Here is a 19,990-nt window from a genome sequence, read left to right as displayed (position 1 = left end):
ATCCACATATTTACTTTAGATCACATTCACACATATAAAAAACTGTAAAAACACAAATAAACAAAAAGCCTTCAAGAAATAAACAGAACAATTCACAAAAACACTCTCTTGAGCTGTTTCTTGAATGTCTCTGTAGACTACAGCCCTCCAGCAGATGAAAATTAGAACTATGTACTTGACTGAACCCGCTTCAGACCATCTATCATTGTGCATGCATGAGTCATTCTCCCGATACACTGGCTCTAGACAGGAGCGATATAAGGTGCCACACCTCACACCCCCTATGATTATAAAGTTTTTTTCCAAACATTTAGAGTTATACAAATTATCAATCCTGGCTTCAAATTTTAAATCTTTCAAAAAATTCTCATTCTTATAAACTAATATTACAAATTTCTTATTCCAGACTTAGCAGTCTGCAACTAACCTGTCCTAATCTTTAATGTCTTTACAAAAAATCATCTCTTACTTGACAAAATTGATGCAAATTTAAAAAAAAATTCAATTTTCAATATTTTTTCAACATTTTTAAATTCATATTTCATGAAAGTCTTTTGAAATTAACTACTTGTTCACTTTTTTATTTAAAGGCAATGTGATTTGTGTACTTCTATTTAATACATGCAGTGTTGTCCCTGAAATCATACTTCAGTGTAAGATTACTTTCTTTACATACATCCTAATACACAATCACTTATTATTACAAGAAATTATTTACAAATTTTATATTTTGTTTGACTTGAAAGCAAGTCAAGAGTGTTGCTTCCTTATTTTACTTTAATTAGGAAGATCAAATGTACTAGAATTTTTTTTTAAGAATTTATTTCCTTTAGAAGAGTTGATGAGTTTTTTTAAAGAAACTAGTTGATATCGAAAGCAAAACTTAAATTTTTCTTTACTTTATCTCAAATTGAGAATATTTAATTGTGAAGAACACATTTCACACAAAGCAATTATTTACAGACATTTTATAATACATAGTTACCACTTTTATGCAGTCTCTCTTTGCACTCCTTCTTTTTCATATTTTTTACCACTATTGAACAGAAATCAAAATTTTTTATTTACAATATATATATAATCTCCACATTCATTCATATTCCTTTCATAATAAATGTTCTACAGTTCTATCAAGGTATATTTTTCATCATATTTATTAAACTTCCTTTAACTATGTGGCCACTGCATATCCCTTTTCATCATTACAAAATGAATTTTCCTGACCACTACACTTTAGTGTTCATCAACAAAATCTCCTTTATTAACTGCACTTGTCACATCCGGTTACTTTCATTTCCCTATATTTCACTCGCCTTCCAATTTATTTTTTCATATTCCAGTAGGATGTTCCTTCCTATCTGTCATTATTTTAACTGATACGTTAATGCTTTGTAGACTTCCATACCATGGAATAACTTCTCATAGCACTAAAGTCAGTCCTTACTGTCAGCTTTCAGCAGGATAATGCATCCTTTTTCTACGTGCCCTTTACGTCATCACCTTTGTACCTTAATTATTTTCCTACATCAACATACTTATGTCATCACTTCACTTCAATACAATTTGACCCCCATTTCTCTCACTGTAAAACCTATTTCGTCATAAGACACCACAAAGCCCTCTGAGGCTCTCAAATACTTTACCTTCACTGATAGACAAGAAAATTAAAGATGATAGATTCAGCTCAGAATGACAGACAAGGAAGATTGAAAATACAAAATGAAATTGAAGTAACATTGTCAATAACTCGAGCACCTGGTTTTTGTCAAGCACCTAGCATTGCAAAGGTTGGAATGCCCCTGAGGCCTCTAAGCTTAGCTCACAGCTGACTTTGGACTAAAGTATCTTTTCACATCAATAGCATTTCTTAAGACCAATGGTTTCCCTGATTTTCAGTATACTAATCTGTATGCATTTGGGTGTGGTTTTTCAGTATTCCTAAATGGACCCATACATTCGTCTGTAAACCTTTTCGTTTCTGCAGTAATCTTTTTTGACTTTTCCCTTTGATGCTCCTCTAAGTCTGGCACCTCTTTTACTTTTCGTTCAATTTTTTCTTGCACCACCTTGATTTCCTCAGGGTCCACCCTCACACCATTCCCATACTCATTGTAGCTCTCTAAATGTTACATTCTTCTTTCATTGCTAGTGTCAGAACCCTCCTCCAAAAACTCGTTCACAACTTCCCTTCTATGGAAACCTTCCCTGTTTCCAGAAATTCCAGAAATTACACAGATTTTTGCAGAATTAGCCTCATTACTTTTCTTCCCCATACTAACTATTCTGTCCACTAATGAAAAGTCTTCTCCCCCCCCCCCCCCTCGCCATTCTACCTTTTCTCTCTCTCTTCCTTTTTTTCCACAATTAATTGATTGACCCACCAGTTTGGTCATCATTTTCCTGCCTCTCCCTTATAGCCTCTCAAATGTCATCATTTATAAATGCTAGTATTTCTTCTACACTGACATCACTAACTTCCCATAATTCTGCAGCTTCTGTTCTTTCCCCTTACCCAGAACATGACTCAACGTCAACTTGGTTGCTGAAGACTTCCTGGCAATCAGGTTCTGTCACATTTTCCGCTAATACATCACCCATTTCATTTGCAATACAATGCGTATTTTGTTTATGTCTGTCCAAAAAATCCCCTAAACCTCCGTTAAATGACAGATTTTTATGTAGCTCGTTTAGTCTGTTGTTACTACCTTCTTCTGCTCCCCACTTATAATCCCTGTCTGTTTATTTCTAATATGTACAAAGGATTTTGCTAGGGGGTTCAAATTACTACTTCCTGGCTTGTAAACGCTAGCCGTACTGTCCTGTAGCAGATGAAAATTAGAACTACATGCTCGACTGAACCCACTCCAGACCATCTGTTACTGTGGACGCATAAGTCAATCTCCCGATACACAGGCTCTAGACAGGAGTGATATAAGGCACCAAGCCTCATGTTGCTCAAAGTTTTCCCATGATTAAATCTCTATGTGAAATGTACTATACTCTTCCTTCTTACATACACCATGTGATCAAATGTATCTGGACACATGGCTGAAAATGACTTAAAAGTTCGTGGTGCCCTCCACCAGTAATGTTGGAATTCAGTATGGTGTTGGTCCACCCTTAGCCTTGATGACACTTCCACTCTCGCAGACATACATGCAATCAGGTGATGGAAGGTTTCTTGGGGAATGGCAGCCCATTCTTCACAGAGTGCTGCCCTGAGGAGAGGTATCAATGTTGGTCAGTGAGGCCTGGCATGAAGTCAGCATTCCAAAACATCCCAAAGTTGTCCTATAGGATTCAGGTGAGGACTCTTTGCAGGCCAGTCTGTTACAGGGATGTATTGTCATGTAACCACACCACCACAGGTTGTGCACTATGAACAGGATCTCGATCATGTTGAAAGATGCAATCATCATCCATGAATTGCTCTTCAACAGCGAGAAGCAATGTAGGCCTGTGCTGTGATAGTGCCACACCAAAAAACAGCGAATGCAAGCCCCCTTAATGAAAAAACACGACCACACCATGACACCACCGTCTCCAAATTTTACAGTTGGTGCTCCACACGTTGGCAGATGACGTTCACCAGGTATTTGCCATACCCACACCCTGCCAGCATATCTCCACATTTTGTATCGTAATTCATCACTCCACACAACGTTTTTCCACTGTTCAATCATCCAATGTTTATGCTCCTTACACCTCCTGCCTAACTGTCATAGTACTTACAGTGGATCGTGATGCAGTTTGGAATTCCTGTGTGATGGCTTGGATAGATGTCTCCCTACTACACATTACGACCCTCTTCAACTGTCAGCGGTCTCTGTCAGTCAAAAGATGAGGTCAGCTTGTATGCCTTTGTGCTGTGTGTGTCCCTTCACATTTCCACTTCACTATCACATCAGAAACAGAGGACCTAGGGATGTTTAGGAGTGTGGTAACCTTGCATACAGACGTATGACACAAGTGACACCCAATCACATGACCACGTTCAAAAGTCCGTGAGTTCCACTAGTTCTGCGGAGCGCCTCATTCTGCTATCTCATGATGTCTAATGACTACTGAGTTGGTGAAATGGAGTACCTGGCAGTAGGTGGCAGCACAATGCACTTAATATGAAAATCATATGTTTTTGGGGGTGTCCGGATACTTTTGATCACATAGTGTACCTGTATTCTTACGTATTTCATGTACTTTTACTCACCAATAATAGAGTTCCACACTTCACACTTTCTTCATTTCCTGTGTGGCTTAAGTTTTTGGATATGTTTAACATGGATAAATCTTCACAAAAAGTACAGCTATATTTTAATTCAACAGCACATTTCTTCGTAATTGAAAATGAAGAAGTAATCTCATTATAATTATCAACTTTGCATGAACTTACTTTCACCATAAATCATCCAAAACAAACAATTTTAAGATAACACAGTATTTCAATTTATTCTCTGGATTTAAACCCACTTAACATCACTAGCCCAAAGAATATATAAAACAGACTATTGTGTAGATCAATTTATGGCTTGTCATATGTTAACACAAAACATGAACCAACATAAAAGAAACAAAATTTCATTGATATAAAAGTCATCTCTGTGACAGACAGAGAACTTTTCACCTTGTCCACCTATACAGTTGGTAGTGTGGTTCTTCCTTCACAATGTGTTTTGGAATACTCTTTGTTTTGTGGATGAACTTAATTTTTTAGAAAATTTCTATTACTTCTGTGGCTTCAGTATTTATTTGATTCTTCACATTGTAGCATGTTAAACACTATCGTCTGTCACACAGCTCATGGTGAATTGTAGCCAGATTATGCCCTTTTATATAGAGGAACTAAATTACTCACAGTAGTTAAAAATCATTTTCTTCCACTTTTTCTTCTCCTTTGTCTCAGTGAGCACTATTATGGATCTTCATATCCCACAGAAAACTGACGTGCTCACGAGGAATCACCTGGAACTTACAGGTTAGTAGCAATCACTGATAATTTCTGGAGCACAGAACACTTGTGCACAGAGGGGAAACGCAGCTGGTGAGAAAGCAAGAGAACAGTGACCTGGGATCATTTAAAGTACAATTCTCCAGACTGGTTTCAAAAATAAAGTAGGCAGACAGCGTACTTTATGAAAGTAACTATAAAGAGTATACTGCGGGAATTCTGCATGGGAAGAACCAACTAAATGTGACCCACAGAAAGCATCAGGTAATAGTTATCTCTGCACCAGAAAAATTAATAGGGGAGGGTGGGGGAGAATTGTAGTGGCAAATAGGGAAGAGAATATACAGAACAGTTTGTTGAAGACATTGATAATGGCTTGTTATCTGGTTATACTGCTTAACACACAGTGTGCTTGGAGGTAAGTTACCTGGGCTAATACCACTGGTCTGGTGCATTAATCAGTCTAAGTGTGATTGTTTTATTAGTTTCCCCATGCCTAGAGCTCCTCCCCATGTTCTCAAACATTTTGAGGAACAGAATACTGAACCATATTTCTGAGAATAACTACTTAAAAATAACTCAGTTTGGCTTCCCTAAAGGTTTATCTTCTGAAAAGGCAACATATGACTTCACAAATCCAATTCTAGTAGAACTAAACAATAAAATCTACCCTTCTGGTGTTTTCTGTGATCTTGCAAAGGCCTTTGATTGTGTATGTCACAAAAATCTATCAGGGAAACTAAAATGGTATGGCATTAAGGCCTTTCTCTTACATGGATGGAGATGGAGTCAATAGAAAACAGAGGGCCACATTAGCAAATGATAAACTGGGTTAAGATTATATTCAGAGTGCATAAACATTAAAGATGTTGTGCCACAAGGTTTGGTGTTGATCCATTCCTGTTTTTGGTCTACACTTAAAATTTAGCTGGGATGTTGGAGGACTCTTCAAAAACTCAATGTTTGCTGATGACACAAGTATATTGACAAGGAGCCCAAATATATCTATACCATACACAGCCGGGGCAATAATGGAACAGGCTTTCAACTGGTTCACAGCTGACAGCTTAACCCTTAATGTTACAAAACACCAACATTATGCAAATTCAGACAAAAAAATTGACTTACAGTTGCCAGGAGCAGAATTCATTGGGCAGATGCTCCATGTGTTCCATGTCTGAAGTTCTTGGGCATCAAGATAAATAAAAATATGATGTGTCGTCAGTGTGTGTACAAGTTACTCAAAAACTTCAGTTTTTTGTGCTTTCCACTTAGAACTCTCTGTAGTGTGCTGTATACTTTGCAGACTTTCCCTTACTTCTGTCATATGGTATTATTTTCAGGGGCATTGCAGAAGTATGCAGTACAACTATTGTTTAAGGTTGATAACTGAACATTTGTAGAAGCCCCTTCAGGGACCAAGGGATTCTTACACTCACTTACCACTACATAATTATACACTCTAATGGTATTAATGGTCATTAACAAATTTGAATTTAGTGTGAACTGAGCAGTTCACTATCATAATTCTAGAAGTAGAAACAATTTCCCTCTAGCGTTCAGAACAGAGTTTCACTTTCAATAATACCCATAAAAGGGTGCCAGTGGACATCAGGCAGGAAATAGAAAACCTCAAAATATTTCAAAACACTTCAAAAAAAGTAAAAGATTATCTCATTACCCACTCTATAGCTTATAGAATACGTGGCCTGAAGAATTTTAATAGTGTGTAATTCTAATATTTGTTCTGAATGGATCCTAATTTTACCATGATGTAATTACTATAATTCAGTTTTAGTAGATTATTCATAATTCATAATTAGTTGTTAACTGACTTTAAAGTAGCAGCTAGGAGTGGTTGTTCCTGCTGGTTAATGTATAACTTGACTCATTCTATACATCTGAAGTCTCTGCTTCTTGGTGGGGTTTACAGAACACGATGTGTGGATGAATGAATGAATGATTTTACAAACAGAGTGATCACTTAGTGATTCTTCTTTTCAGGTACACTGGTGGAACCACTGTCATGCATTTGCCATGGATGGGATCGCATACAACCTATCAGAGTGGCTTCACGCATTTTAGTAATGGGTGCAGGCATTATTGGAACTCTCTGGACAGCAATGCTACATGCTAGAGGTTACCAAAATGTGACTGTGAGTGAGATGGTAGAGCACAGAAGAAATGTAGTTGCTAAATTAGGTCAGTCTTATGACAGTGGATGTTCTAACAATGTATACGTGTAGATATTTTGTGCAAATGTGTCTTTCTTTTATAAATCTTCAATGGCCATATTAAAAGTACAGCAACACTGACTGTCAAAACTAAGTTTCTATGCATTGATAAAGTTGCATTTTTCAATATTAATGATGTATTAAGAAAGCAATACATATGAAGCATTTTAATTGCCACAAATAACAACTTTTATACAATTTTGTTTGGCTTCTCATCCTCACCAAACTAATGGCTTGGGGCAAAGGGATTCAGCCATGTGAAATCACAGTTGGCTCTGATAATTTTCCAACATTGCTAATGTCTTCTTATTGTTATAAGTTATGTTTTAATTATGATATCACCAGCTGAAGTTATGGGGGAGGAAGAGGATTTAGCAGTTGTCACATGTGTAGCATTTATTTTATTGCGAGAAGCTGATTGTCAGAAAAAGAAGAAGGTGGACAAAGAACTTTCTAGAGACACAGCAAATTGCTATGGAACCAATAAATATTCAGCCCGGTCTCGGCACTATGAGAGGGTTCCTAATATCAGCCAACTGCCAATGCTTTGATGTTACCATCAGCAGACCGAACCACAACCAAAGCCAGCCAACCATTGGCTCTGATCTGCCACCCGTACACATTACGCAAATCTCAGCCAATGAAGTGGTTGGCTGTCATAGTGTGTACACCTATTACATGTGTAATTGATGATAGGACATAATAAATTATAAGACCTCATTTTAAGGCAGGGTGCCCACTGGAATGTGTGGCATGTAGCATTGCTTGGCACAAGGCATGCATCTAGCTTGCAACTGCACAAGGAACATACACAGTCTAATGGAACAGTATCCCACAGACTGATGCAACATAACTCAGTCATATGGCATGCCACACCACTGCCAGATGAATGTAACATGATCCAACTTTTGGCACAGTTTACAAATGTTTGTGTTTTGGTTTTGTGAGTCCCTGCAGCCAGAAAAATGAGAAAGAGTCCTGAATTAAATATTCATTTTTGTTGGTCTATTGAAATATTATCCTTGTATTTATGATCACATCAGTGCTAATACAACAATGAAAATGAAAATGCTCGGTATAAAGTGTGGGCATGGGCTGCTAGTGAAATATGATGAACAGATACAGTAACTGAAATCCATTTAATTTTTTTGTGAAAGAGACTGAAGGTATAGAAATAAATAGAATTATATAAGCTGGTTTTCTATAAAAGATTTGTGCAAATCTTTCTACAGACTTGCTGAATCTAATGTAATATCAGATACTTTGTTCCGAAAAGACAATGCTAAGAAAGAAACAATATAGTAGAATAATCAATTGCATAGCATTGTTTCTGGGTCTCTGTTGGTTTTAAGACTTTTGATGTGAGTTCTTAGTAGCATGCTCTACCTTGTGGTGCGCAGATGACTTAGATACATTACCATGAATCCATATGAAGCTATGAAACAGACAAGAAGCCTGAACTATCATACCAATTTTATTCATGTCACAATTTATTGAAGTATCCAATATCCAGAACCTTGAAACTAACATACTGAGAGAGTATTTTGCAGACCTTACCTTGGATAATCTGTAATTAAGCATGTACTTCTCCTTAAGTACTTGTCTGTGAGAATGTAGCTGATTATGTGTTTTCAGTATAATAGAGGGAAACATTCCACGCGGGAAAAATATATTTAAAAACAAAGATGATGTGACTTACCATACGAAAGCGCTGGCAAGTCGATAGAAACACAAACAGACACATACATACACACAAAATTCAAGCTTTCGCACCAAACTGTTGCCTCTTCAGGAAAGAGGGAAGGAGAGGGAAAGACGAAAGGAAGTGGGTTTTAAGGGAGAGGGTAAGGAGTCATTCCAACCCCGGGAGCGGAAAGACTTCGCTTGTGTGTGTGTGTGTGTGTGTGTGTGTGTGTGTGTGTGTGTGTGTGTGTGTGTGTGTGTGTGTGCGCCTTTTCCCCCTAAGGTACCGTATTTACTCGAATCTAAGCCGCACTTTTTTTCCGGTTTTTGTAATCCAAAAACCCGCCTGCGGCTTAGAATCAAGTGCAAAGCAAGCGGAAGTTCTGAAAAATGTTGATAGGTGCCGCCACAACTAACTTCTGCCGTCGAATATATGTAGCGCTACACAAGCATGCTTTGTGGGCACAAAGATAAATACTGGCGCCAAAACCTCTGCATCAGTACATAAATTTAAAAAAAAAAGGTAGAAGACGAGCTTTTTTTTTTTTCTCCGCCCCGAGTGTCGACCACTGCATTTTCATACATTATGCAACGAAGTAAATACAAATTCCGTATTGTTCATCTTCGAATGTAGCAGAATTTCAATGTACTATGAAAATCCGACTGGCAAGACTGTTGGGGATGTTTGTCAATATGGCCAACTCTACGTTCAGAGTTTTTTCCTACCTGTGAGAAGAGATGGTTGCTAATAGGAACCTGATGAAATGTGAATCACATGCAGTATTCTCTTCACCATAAGAATAATATGAATATAAACATTTTGCCATGTATTCTTTCGTGTTTGCTGCTATCTCATTTAAATCCTGTCTGCGTAATAAACTACGAAACTAAAGTGAGACATCAGCAAACGTGGAAGAATATGCGTATCGTGTCATGTTTATATTCGTATTATTCCTATGCCTAATAGTGATAGTCAGAAATGAAGCACGGCAACTGACTAGATTTTAAATGTAAGATGACTAATTTCTGTGCAGAATTTGATGTACTAAAGAAGCGGCCGCAAAGATTTTCAAACGGAGGAAAATTTTCGCAAAACTCTCGTTCAGAACATGTTCTATCATACGCATTTGGTTCTTTTTGATCATTATCAAAGAAAGCAGCAGTGTAAGTAACAACAAATAGCAGTCTCTTGCCATTGTTTCGCTAATGAGACGATTCCTCTCTTTTTCTATTTTTAATTGTAAGCGGCGGTAGCGCGCACAAAAGCAAGTCATGCCGCGAGCGGCGACAGGCTGTAAACACGCACTATCAAAATGTGACAAACAATGCATTACACAGTACAGTAATGCATTTTCATCTTAGAGTGACGTAAACACCCATAACAAAGAAAACGGCACTTATCAGATCAAAGCAAAATAAGCAATCGATTCAAACCAGACGAAGCACGTGAAAAAGGAAGGGTACCCGTATAAATACGGACGGAGCGCCTGATGAATTGCAATGGCTACCTGGTAAAGCTTAACTGCTAAGCTTACGACTCGAACCAAACTACTGTAGCTGTATCATCTTTCATTCGACCTAAATTGTGTCTCATATTACAATGGAGCAACTTTGTTTCGATTTGGAGGTGCGGCCTAAAACTTTTCTCTCCCCTTGAATTTCGAGTCTCAAATTTCAGGTGCGGCTTAGATTCGGGAATTTTTTTTTCCTTTATTTCAAGTCTCATTTTTCAGGTGCGGCTTAGATTCGAGTGCGGCTTAGATTCGAGTAAATACGGTAAGTCTTTCCGCTCCCGGGATTGGAATGACTCCTTACCCTCTCCTTTAAAACCCACTTCCTTTCGTCTTTCCCTCTCCTTCCCTCTTTCCTGTTGAGGCAACAGTTTGTTGCGAAAGCTTGAATTTTGTGTGTATGTATGTGTCTGTCTGTGTTTCTATCGACCTGCCAGCGCTTTCGTATGGTAAGTCACATCATCTTTGTTTTTAAATATATGATTATGTGTTTTGTGAGAGGAAAAGTATTTAGTCCCAAGTTTTATCCTTATCATCAGTGTTAAGACCCATTTTGGGGTTGCACACTCTAATAATTGATGAGGCCCAGATTTATGTTAAGAACACTTTATTCATGGCAAAACTTCACAACAAAGTAGTTCAGATAACAACTGAAACATTGTTTCTGATCACTTGAAAGTAACAGAAATGAAGTTTTGTCATAATACCAATTCCAAGGGAATCTTCAACTCAGGAATCTGCAGATCAGTGTCCGCAGAGGCCACGCTGTGTAGCATACCGTGAAGTAGTGTAGAGATGACACGGTGTAATGTGGAGCATCTTAGCTGGTCTCGGTGAGTTTGGATTGATGTTCTACAAGTGTAGCTGGCTCCTGGTCTGGAACTGAATGAGCAATTGAATGCTGCCATTGGAGGTGGCGCTCTGCCTTAAATATCCAGCAGGTGGAAGTAAGCCTGTGACCATACGGCATACACACAGAATTTGTTTCCTCGACAGCAGCACTGCCGGTTTCCTGATGCGTGTGCTGCTTGGAAGCAGGGCTAGTGCCTATTGGTGGAGCCTGTAACAACTGGTGTATCAACAGATTGTTTGTACAAAGTCTTTGGAGAAGAGACGCCTGCAGTTGTCATTGTGCTGGAAGCATAAGGTAGTTGGCCTATGGCTGGTATACAGCACCCTCCCCCCTGCCCCACTTGAGCAGGTGGCAAAGCCAGCTCAATGAAGGCCTCAGATCCTGCATCACAACTTCCCTGGGGTGAAATGAGAGGTCCCATCGAACAGGAGGTCCAGAGTGGCTGCAGCTGAATCCCAGATACCCAGGACCCAAGGTTGTAAAGCAGATGCTGTCCAGAGTGTGGGCAATCCAGCCAGTGCTGCAAAGAAGAAATGCAACAGAATTAGTGGGAGTGTAGAATGTGATGCACATGAGGAGCATGTTGGTATGTGTTGATGTAGGATGTAGCCCAGAGGAGAGAGAGATGCCACAAAAAGAAATGGGACTGGCACAAGGACAAGAGGGAATGCTGTAGCAGAAAGGTCATTGCTGTATGTGAACTGATGGAGGAATGCAAAGATGATAGGGTGGAGTGTACAGGCTGGTCTCAGTGACTTCAGATTGATGAACTAAGAGTGTAGCCACTTCCTGGCCAACAACTGGACAAGCAATTGAATGCTGCTGATGAACGTGGTGCTTCACCTTAAACATCCAATAGGTGGAAGTAATTCTGTGACCACATGGTGTGCAGAATGAATTTGTTTCCTTTATGGTCACACCACTGGTTTCCTGATGTGTGTGCTAGCTGGAAGCATGTCTGGTGCCCCCTGATGGAGCCTATACAATCGGTATCGCAACAGACTGTTTGTACACAGTATCATATCCACAACAAGTGATACCATTGTGCTATTTGTAAATAGTCTCCAGTGGAGAGACACCTGCAAGCCAAGGGTAAGCAACTCGCACTTAGAAGACATTGCGCTAAAAGTGTAACTTAGTCAGCCTATGACTGATATACAACAAAATGCTTCATCTGGAACAAAACAATATTGAAATTTGTGGTATTCTTCAGACAAAGATTTAGATTCTGGAAGTGGGAGCATCTCCCCAAACAATGCTTTAGTGAAACAACTTTCTTTTAATACTCTCCCATCACTATTGCAGACATACTCACCAGTGTCAGCTGATAAAAATAATACATCTGCATCTAAAAACAGCTAACAAGACTATGGACTGGAATTATAAAATGTTGAACCAGATTTAACGGGAGCTTCAATCTTGATGTGCTTTCCATTAAAACCACCAACACAGTTTGGTAGATTCCACAGTTCTTAGTAACAATCAGCTGTTTTATGCCAGAATTATTGAGTTGGTGTTGGTAAATTTTCAGGCTGCAGATGTTCACAAATTACCTTTGACATTTTAGACACAATTCTTGAATGGTACTGTGCACTCAGAAAAAATAAAAGTAAAGTTGGATACATATTCAACTTTTTAAATACCTTAAGGCCGACTTTGCAGAAGTGGAATGTTCATTGAACATTAGCTGCATGGTTAAGTTTTGAGAAACTCCTACACTTCTTTTATTGTTCACATGCATCATCTGGCACAATCTAGCAAATTGCAATTATGATGGAATCTGGTAACAATTTTATAAATGAAGTCCAACTAAGGATAAAAGAGATCAGATTACTATAAAAATTAGAAATGCTGTGTTTTCTGAAGTATTCTTTGCATGACTGGTCGATGATTGATATTGGGAAATGTATAGTATATTCATTGTTGGTATAAAGATAAATACAAAATTTGTTAATTATTTATTTTAAACGTCCTCAGAAAATGAAATGAATGACATGAGAGTGAGGCATCAGTGACAGCATGCATTACATTTTTTTTTTATACTATATGACAAGGGATAATGTTGCCACATTTGTTTCATAAACAAGTGGTAATAATGACATTGGATTCCTTTCCATCACATGAATAAAGCCACATGATAGCCTTGATCAATTACATTACTGAAAAGAGCGATACTTACACCAATAGAAATAGAACACTGATCAAACCATATTCAAGAAGCCCTGCTCTAAAGTGGGCTGCCGGATAGTGTGATAGAGAGTCAGCAATAGCAAATTAGTTTGTTTTATTATATGTCAGAATAATTTGCAGATCGAGCTATAGAACACAATAATCAAGAGAAAACAATGAAATTAACAAAATTGCACATGTAAATGGAGATGAATATGACAGCTCATTTTCTGCCTTAAGTAACACCCCAGATTTTGCTATCCTGATAAGGCACTTTATCAGTTTCACTTACAAAATAATTAGTCTTTACATCTCAGTTTCTTATTACTGACAAATTTCTTATTCTCTTATCCTAGTTTGTGGCAGGCTCAAATCCTTTCACAGTAAATGTCTTCAAGTTGTTACCATCTCTCTCATGTACATAATTATCCCAAACACATTATGCTTTATGAGGGGCATTCAAAAAGAAACAAGCTGGAGGCATAATTGCAGAAACCAGCACCTGTGTGTTAGAAGTATTGACCCTGGCTGTTGACACACTTGTCCCACTGTGACACAAGGTGGTGAAAGGCTGTGTCATTAAATTCCTGGGGCTGCAATGTTAACCAATTCCACACATACAGCTGGACATCGTCATCCACACGAGTGCAGGAAAGGTTATGCTGACGTTCTTCTTTGACCAAGATGGCCCCCTTCTGATTCACTTCCTGCAGCACAGGACAACAGTGAATGCCCAATGTTACTCACAGACCTTGACCACTCCTTGCCAAGCGATCAAATCAAAATGACCAGGCAGTCTCACCCTTGAGGTCATTCTGCTCCACAACAATGCAAAGTGTCATACGGCCAACAGTAATGACACTCCTGCGGGAATTCAAATGGGAGGTCCTTGGCCACCCTCCATAAAGTCCGGATCTCTCTTCCTGTGATTACGCCATTTTTAGTCCCCTTAAAAAGACTCTGAGAGGCAAACCATTCACCTCAGACGACATCCAGCTGTACCTGCGGAACTGGTTAACATCGCAGCCCCCAGGAATTTTATGAGACAGCCTTTCACCGCCTTGTCACATTGGGACAAGTGTCTCAGCAGCCAGGGTCAATACTTCTAACATACAGGTACTGGTTTCTGTAATTATGCTTCTGGTTTGTCTCTTTTTGAATTCCCCTTATAATTACATAAATAGCAAAATACAATTTCACATTCATTATTTGCTGGAATACAAGCCATTTGTTTGACAATATGTGAACAAAACCAGTTTTTTAATACTTTGTGAATGAAACAGTTAGTGCAGACAAGAAAAATTGACTTCATCCGTCCTTATCGATGAGATGAGAGCCAATATAGACATAGCCAGCAACAAATAAACTGACAGCTGTATTTTCATCCCTGGTTTATTCCAGAGGCAACTGGTTTTTGCATTCCATTACGCCATCATCAGGTGGTAACATAGTGGCTGAGCCTGTATTACCAGACAATATATCAGGTAAAAGTGAACAAATATCTATGGCACTGTATGTAACACAGCTGTACACTTGTAAACAATCTGAGTGCAACTCTGTCTACACAAGCTCAGCCACTATGTTACCACAGAGGGCGTGACACTGGCATAATGGAATGTCAAAACTGGTTGCCTCTGGAATAAATCAGAAATGAAAATACAGTTGTTGGTTTATTTATCGCTGGCTATAGAAAAATTGATGCATATATGACGTTATAAGAATTCTGCTGACAGCTGATAAAATTCTTGTTTCATTGTAACACAAGAAGTATCAATAAAACACGAATTTTACCAGCTGTCTGCATAATTCTTCTTTTATCTTGCCTTTCAACAGCTGCATGTGCCCACCCAATATAAAGTACAGTGTTGATGTATGTAGTATCTCTGCCACTTACTCTGTGATTGCCTGTCTCTGGTTTTAAAATGAAAATAACTGTTAATGCAATGTTAACTTAAAACATGACAGTAACTGACTTCTTAAACAACATACAAAAGATAAACATGAGCGACAATTGTGCATAGCATGTGGCGATAGTGTCAGGTATGGTGCATTGTAGTCTGTCATGGGCAACTGCCAAAAATATGTCATTTATTTACCAGAGTTTGGAAATAAATATGGCTCTCCTTCTGGTGTTAAAAATAATTTTGATATGTGAGCTACATTTTATAGGTACAGCTGTGTATGACCTAAAATGTACCAAGTGTAAACTAGTTAGTGACTGTAGTTTTCACTATAAATTTTTTGAAAGGTTTGCAGTAGGTTACTTAAATTTGAAGTGTATGGTAACTACAAGCAATAACAGAAAGAGAGCCAGTTCATTATCAAACTAATGTGAGACTATATGGTGTGAAAGAATCAATTTTTTTTGGTCCTATAGTTCTCTAAAAATTGAATGGAAAAACACTGCATAGTGGAGAACACACGTGAATACCAAAACAGTGGTTTTTAATTTTTTACTTAAAAGTAGAAGCTGAATTAGAAACTGACTACAGAGATGGATGTAACTCCACTTCATTTACATATAACATAACTGAGCTGACTAAAGTCAGAACAGCTTCATCATCCAAAGAGGACATGGTACCAGTTTACTTGGCATTGAGTCACATGCATGCCATGCCACTGCCATGTATCTGTGGTGACATGCATGTCACTTGTAACACCACATCAAAGAGGGGGGGGGGGGGGCTACCTAATACTGCATCAAGAATAATGAACTATATTACGTATTCTGCTCTTAGGTACAGGATGTGAAGTCATCAGCCCTGCTGAACTAAAACAGCGTATGCAGAAAGATCCATCATATAAATTTGATCTTATTGTTGACTGCAGTGGTGCCATACCGGCCTTAGAAACAGCATTAGAAATGCTTAATGATGGTGGAAAGCTGCTCCTTTTTGGAATGCCTCCTATGGAAGCCGAAGTCAAGTAAGTTCACAACAAAAATATATCAAATAGAATTTGCTTTCACTGATGCTAATTCTGCCCTTGCTCCTCTTACTAAATATGATATTATCAAAAGTGTCCATCTTGTCTTAGATCTGAAACTGACCTTTCTTTTTAGCCTTCCCCAACCTAAATTCTTCTTATATCTTTCTGCCCTCCAATGAGGGCAGTAATAATTCTGAAAGCTAGGATATTGTTGTGTACTTTAATGTGTGTTTGTCGCCAGGACCAATTATTTTGCCCTCTAAAGGTAAAGTACTGACCAGCAATTCTGTTTCATAATTTTGTAAATACAACACAACTCTGATGTACAACACAATTTTGATGCCATATTCTCATTTCTTGGCTTGTAGCATAATTGGAGTACTCTATTTAGAAATTGCAATTCTAATCTTTGATTTATGTGCAAGAAAAGTTGGTTTTCTTAGCAAACACATGAGATTTCAAACACCAAAGAAACAAGTCAGGCAGGGTTCAATAATAAAATCCTACAAGATCTTGGTTGTGGTTTCTTAGTGGAGTCTTTTTATTTTTCTCTCACTCCAGTGTTTTTACTCCACTCAGCCATCTGATACACATATTTATGTGGTGTACTTCATTATATGGAGAAAATACAGAAATTCATATCTACAGAATTAAAACCTCAAGCTCTCACAATTTTTTCTACGGTAAATTTTTAACGAATAGCATGATAAACTGTGTGATCAAAAGCATCTGGCCACCTGGCTGAAAATGACTTAAAAGTTCATGGCTCCCTCCATCGGTAATGCTGGAATTCAAAGCGGTGTTGGCCCACCCTTAGCCTTGCTAACAGCTTCCACTCTTGCAGGCGTACATTCAATCAGGTGCTGGAAGGTTTCTTGGGGAATGGCAGCCCATTCTTCATGGAGTGCTGCACTAGAGAGAGGTATCGATATTGGTCAGTGAGGCCTGGCACATAGTCGGTGTTCCAAAACATCCCAAAGGTGTTGTATAGGATTCAGGTCAGGACCCTCTGCAGGCCAGTCCATTACAGGGATGTTATTTTTGTGTAACCACTCTGCCACAGGCCGTGAATTATGAAAAGGTGCTTGATCATGCTGAAAGATAAAATTGCTCTTCAACAGTGGTAAGCAAGAAGGTGCTTAAAACATCAATGTAGGTCTGTGGTGTGATAGAGCCATACAAAACAACAATGGGTGCAAGCCCCCTCCATGAAAAACATAACCACACCATAATACCACCGCGTCCAAATTTTACTGTTGGCACTACACATGCTGGTGGATGACGTTCACCGGGCATTCGCCATACCCACACCCTGCCATGGGATCGCCACATTGTGTTCTGTGATTCATCACTCCACGCAATGTTTTTCCACTGTTCATTCATCCAATGTTTAAGCTCCTTAGACCAAGCGAGGCATTATTTGACATTTACCGGCGTGATTTGTGGCTTACGAGCAGCCGCTCGACCATGAAATCCAAGTTTCCTCACCTCCCGTCTGTCATAGTACTTGCAGTGGATCCTGATGCAGTTTGGAATTCCTGTGTGATGGTATGGTGGATAGATGTCTGCCTATTACATATTATGATCCTCTTCAACTGTCAGCGGTCTCTGTCAGTCAACAGACAAGGTTGGCCTGTACGCTTTTGTGCTGTACGCGCCCCTTCAAGTTTCCACTTCACTATCACATTGGAAACTGTGGACGTAGGGATGTTTAAGAGTGTGGAAATCTCACGTACAGACATATAACACAAGTGACACCGTATCACCTGATCATGTTTGAAGCCAGTGAGTTCTGCGGAGTGCTCCATTCTGCTCTCTCACGATGTCTAAGGACTACTGAGGTTGCTGATATGGAGTACCTGGCAGCAGGTGGCAGCACAATGCACCTAATATGAAAAACATATGTTTCTGAGGGTGTCTGGATACTTTTAATCACATAATGTAAGTAAATTAGATATTTGTGTTCAATTCACATTATTTCTTAAATTTATTATAAGTGATAAGGTACAGGAAAATATGAATACTATTGAAAACTATAGATTTTTCCCTATAATCTCATGGAAATTAACAATCTTTTCATAAAGGCAGATGTCTTTTGGAAACAAAATAGTAGAAGCTGGTTGAGGGTGGGTTTATCCTGTGTTCATCAATGTCTTCAAAAATCTGATCTTTCACAGTTAAATTTGGGACACGAATACAAGATGTGGTTCACATCAGCTTCTATCTCAGAATCACATTCACATGCAGAACGTGGTGGGGGGGGGGGGGGGGGGGGAGGTACAGATTTGCTAATACAATGGCATAAGTGAGAGAGAGTGAGTGAGAGAGAGAGAGAGAGAGAGAGAGAGAGAGAGAGAGAGAGAGAGAGAGAGAGAGAACCAGCAGCTTACATAATTTGTTTCACAAACCTCATCGTGCTGGAATATGCCTTTTGTAGTTTCCACAAAGGCCCATGCCTTCTTTTCCAGGATGGAATGAAAGATGTTACAAACAAAAATTTACAATAATGAATGATTAAGGCTGTGGACCACAGTCTGTGTATCTCTTATGTAGAGAAAAGGAGATATGGTTTAAGCGGTGTCAGATGATGGTGAAAGTAGTTGATCAGTCCAAATGAGTCCTCTTAAACCATGGTCTTATGTGAATTTGAGATGTACTGCTATGTAATATCCACCTTTCATCTGTTGTCCATTGTTCCACATCTCTTACCACTGAAGTTTTCTGTGACTCTTGACCTCACATAAGTAACCTGTATATAGAAATTTTAAATTGTGGACTGTTCCAATAGCTGCAGCTGGCTTCAGTAAGAAGTCTTTCTTATTTAGACAGATTGTCTGTCCCCTCCATCTACTGCAAACATATTCATTACTAAATTTAATATATACTGATTGGATATTTAATTCCATCTCCAGCGTTGAATATTTTTAAGAAGACTCTGGAAGTCAGACACAGTTTATATCTCTAAGAAGTGTGTTGAATATTCAAATTTGAGTGCATCCAAAATTGTCAGTGTCTTTCATGTGAAAACTTGAGCTCCCTTAGGTAGTCTGAAGGCTTCATGGAACTGATGCAATTACTTGCATATTTGGGGGTTAAATCTGTAAGATGGCTTCTATCTTATCTGGCAGTGGTAGCGATCCTGCTGCTGTTATCCTATACCCTAGGAAATCCTCTTGGGGCTGGCCAAAGACGCATTTGGCAGTGTTCAGGACAATGCCATAGTGTTTAACTGCTTAAACACTTCCATTAAATGCTGCCAATGTTGCTCTGTCAATGACAAAAAACTAAACTATCATCCAGGTAAGTGAAAACAGAAGTTAGGCCCTGTAGCACTGATTCAATGAAGTGTTGCCATGTGTGAGCAGCATGTCTGAGTATGAAAGTCATAAATTTGTTCTCAGACAGGCTGAAAGGAGTGATGATCACTGTGGGAATATCTCATTCAGCTCAAGGGTTCTGTGTGTACACTTTTGCACGGTCCAGGATGCTAAAAATAACTGCACCACTCAATGCATAGTTATAGTTATGTAACAACAGGACTGGGTATCTGTACAGTACTGTTCTGGCATTCATGGCTGTGTGGTCACCACAACGCAACCATGCATCACCCTTTTTCAGGACCAAATGTAGTGGTGAGGACCAGGGGCTGTTGAAAGCCACATTACAT

At 38.8% G+C, this 19,990-nt stretch overlaps 1 protein-coding gene across 1 annotated transcript in view; it reads left to right on the top strand.

Annotated features, from left to right (window-relative positions):
• Positions 1-19,990, top strand: part of LOC124776626 (D-arabinitol dehydrogenase 1-like) — a 67,298-nt gene that overhangs the window by 30,560 nt on the left and 16,748 nt on the right. Inside the window, exons 4-5 of the mRNA XM_047251714.1 lie at positions 6,950-7,147; positions 16,134-16,320. Of these exons, the coding sequence (XP_047107670.1) occupies positions 6,950-7,147; positions 16,134-16,320 (385 nt within the window). The remainder of the gene's footprint in view (positions 1-6,949; positions 7,148-16,133; positions 16,321-19,990) is intronic.

The sequence above is a fragment of the Schistocerca piceifrons genome, chromosome 2 (genome assembly GCF_021461385.2).
Source record: "Schistocerca piceifrons isolate TAMUIC-IGC-003096 chromosome 2, iqSchPice1.1, whole genome shotgun sequence".
Taxonomy (NCBI): domain Eukaryota; kingdom Metazoa; phylum Arthropoda; class Insecta; order Orthoptera; family Acrididae; genus Schistocerca; species Schistocerca piceifrons.
Note: the sequence above shows the minus strand (reverse complement) of the source record. Positions and strands in the feature narration are given on the sequence as shown.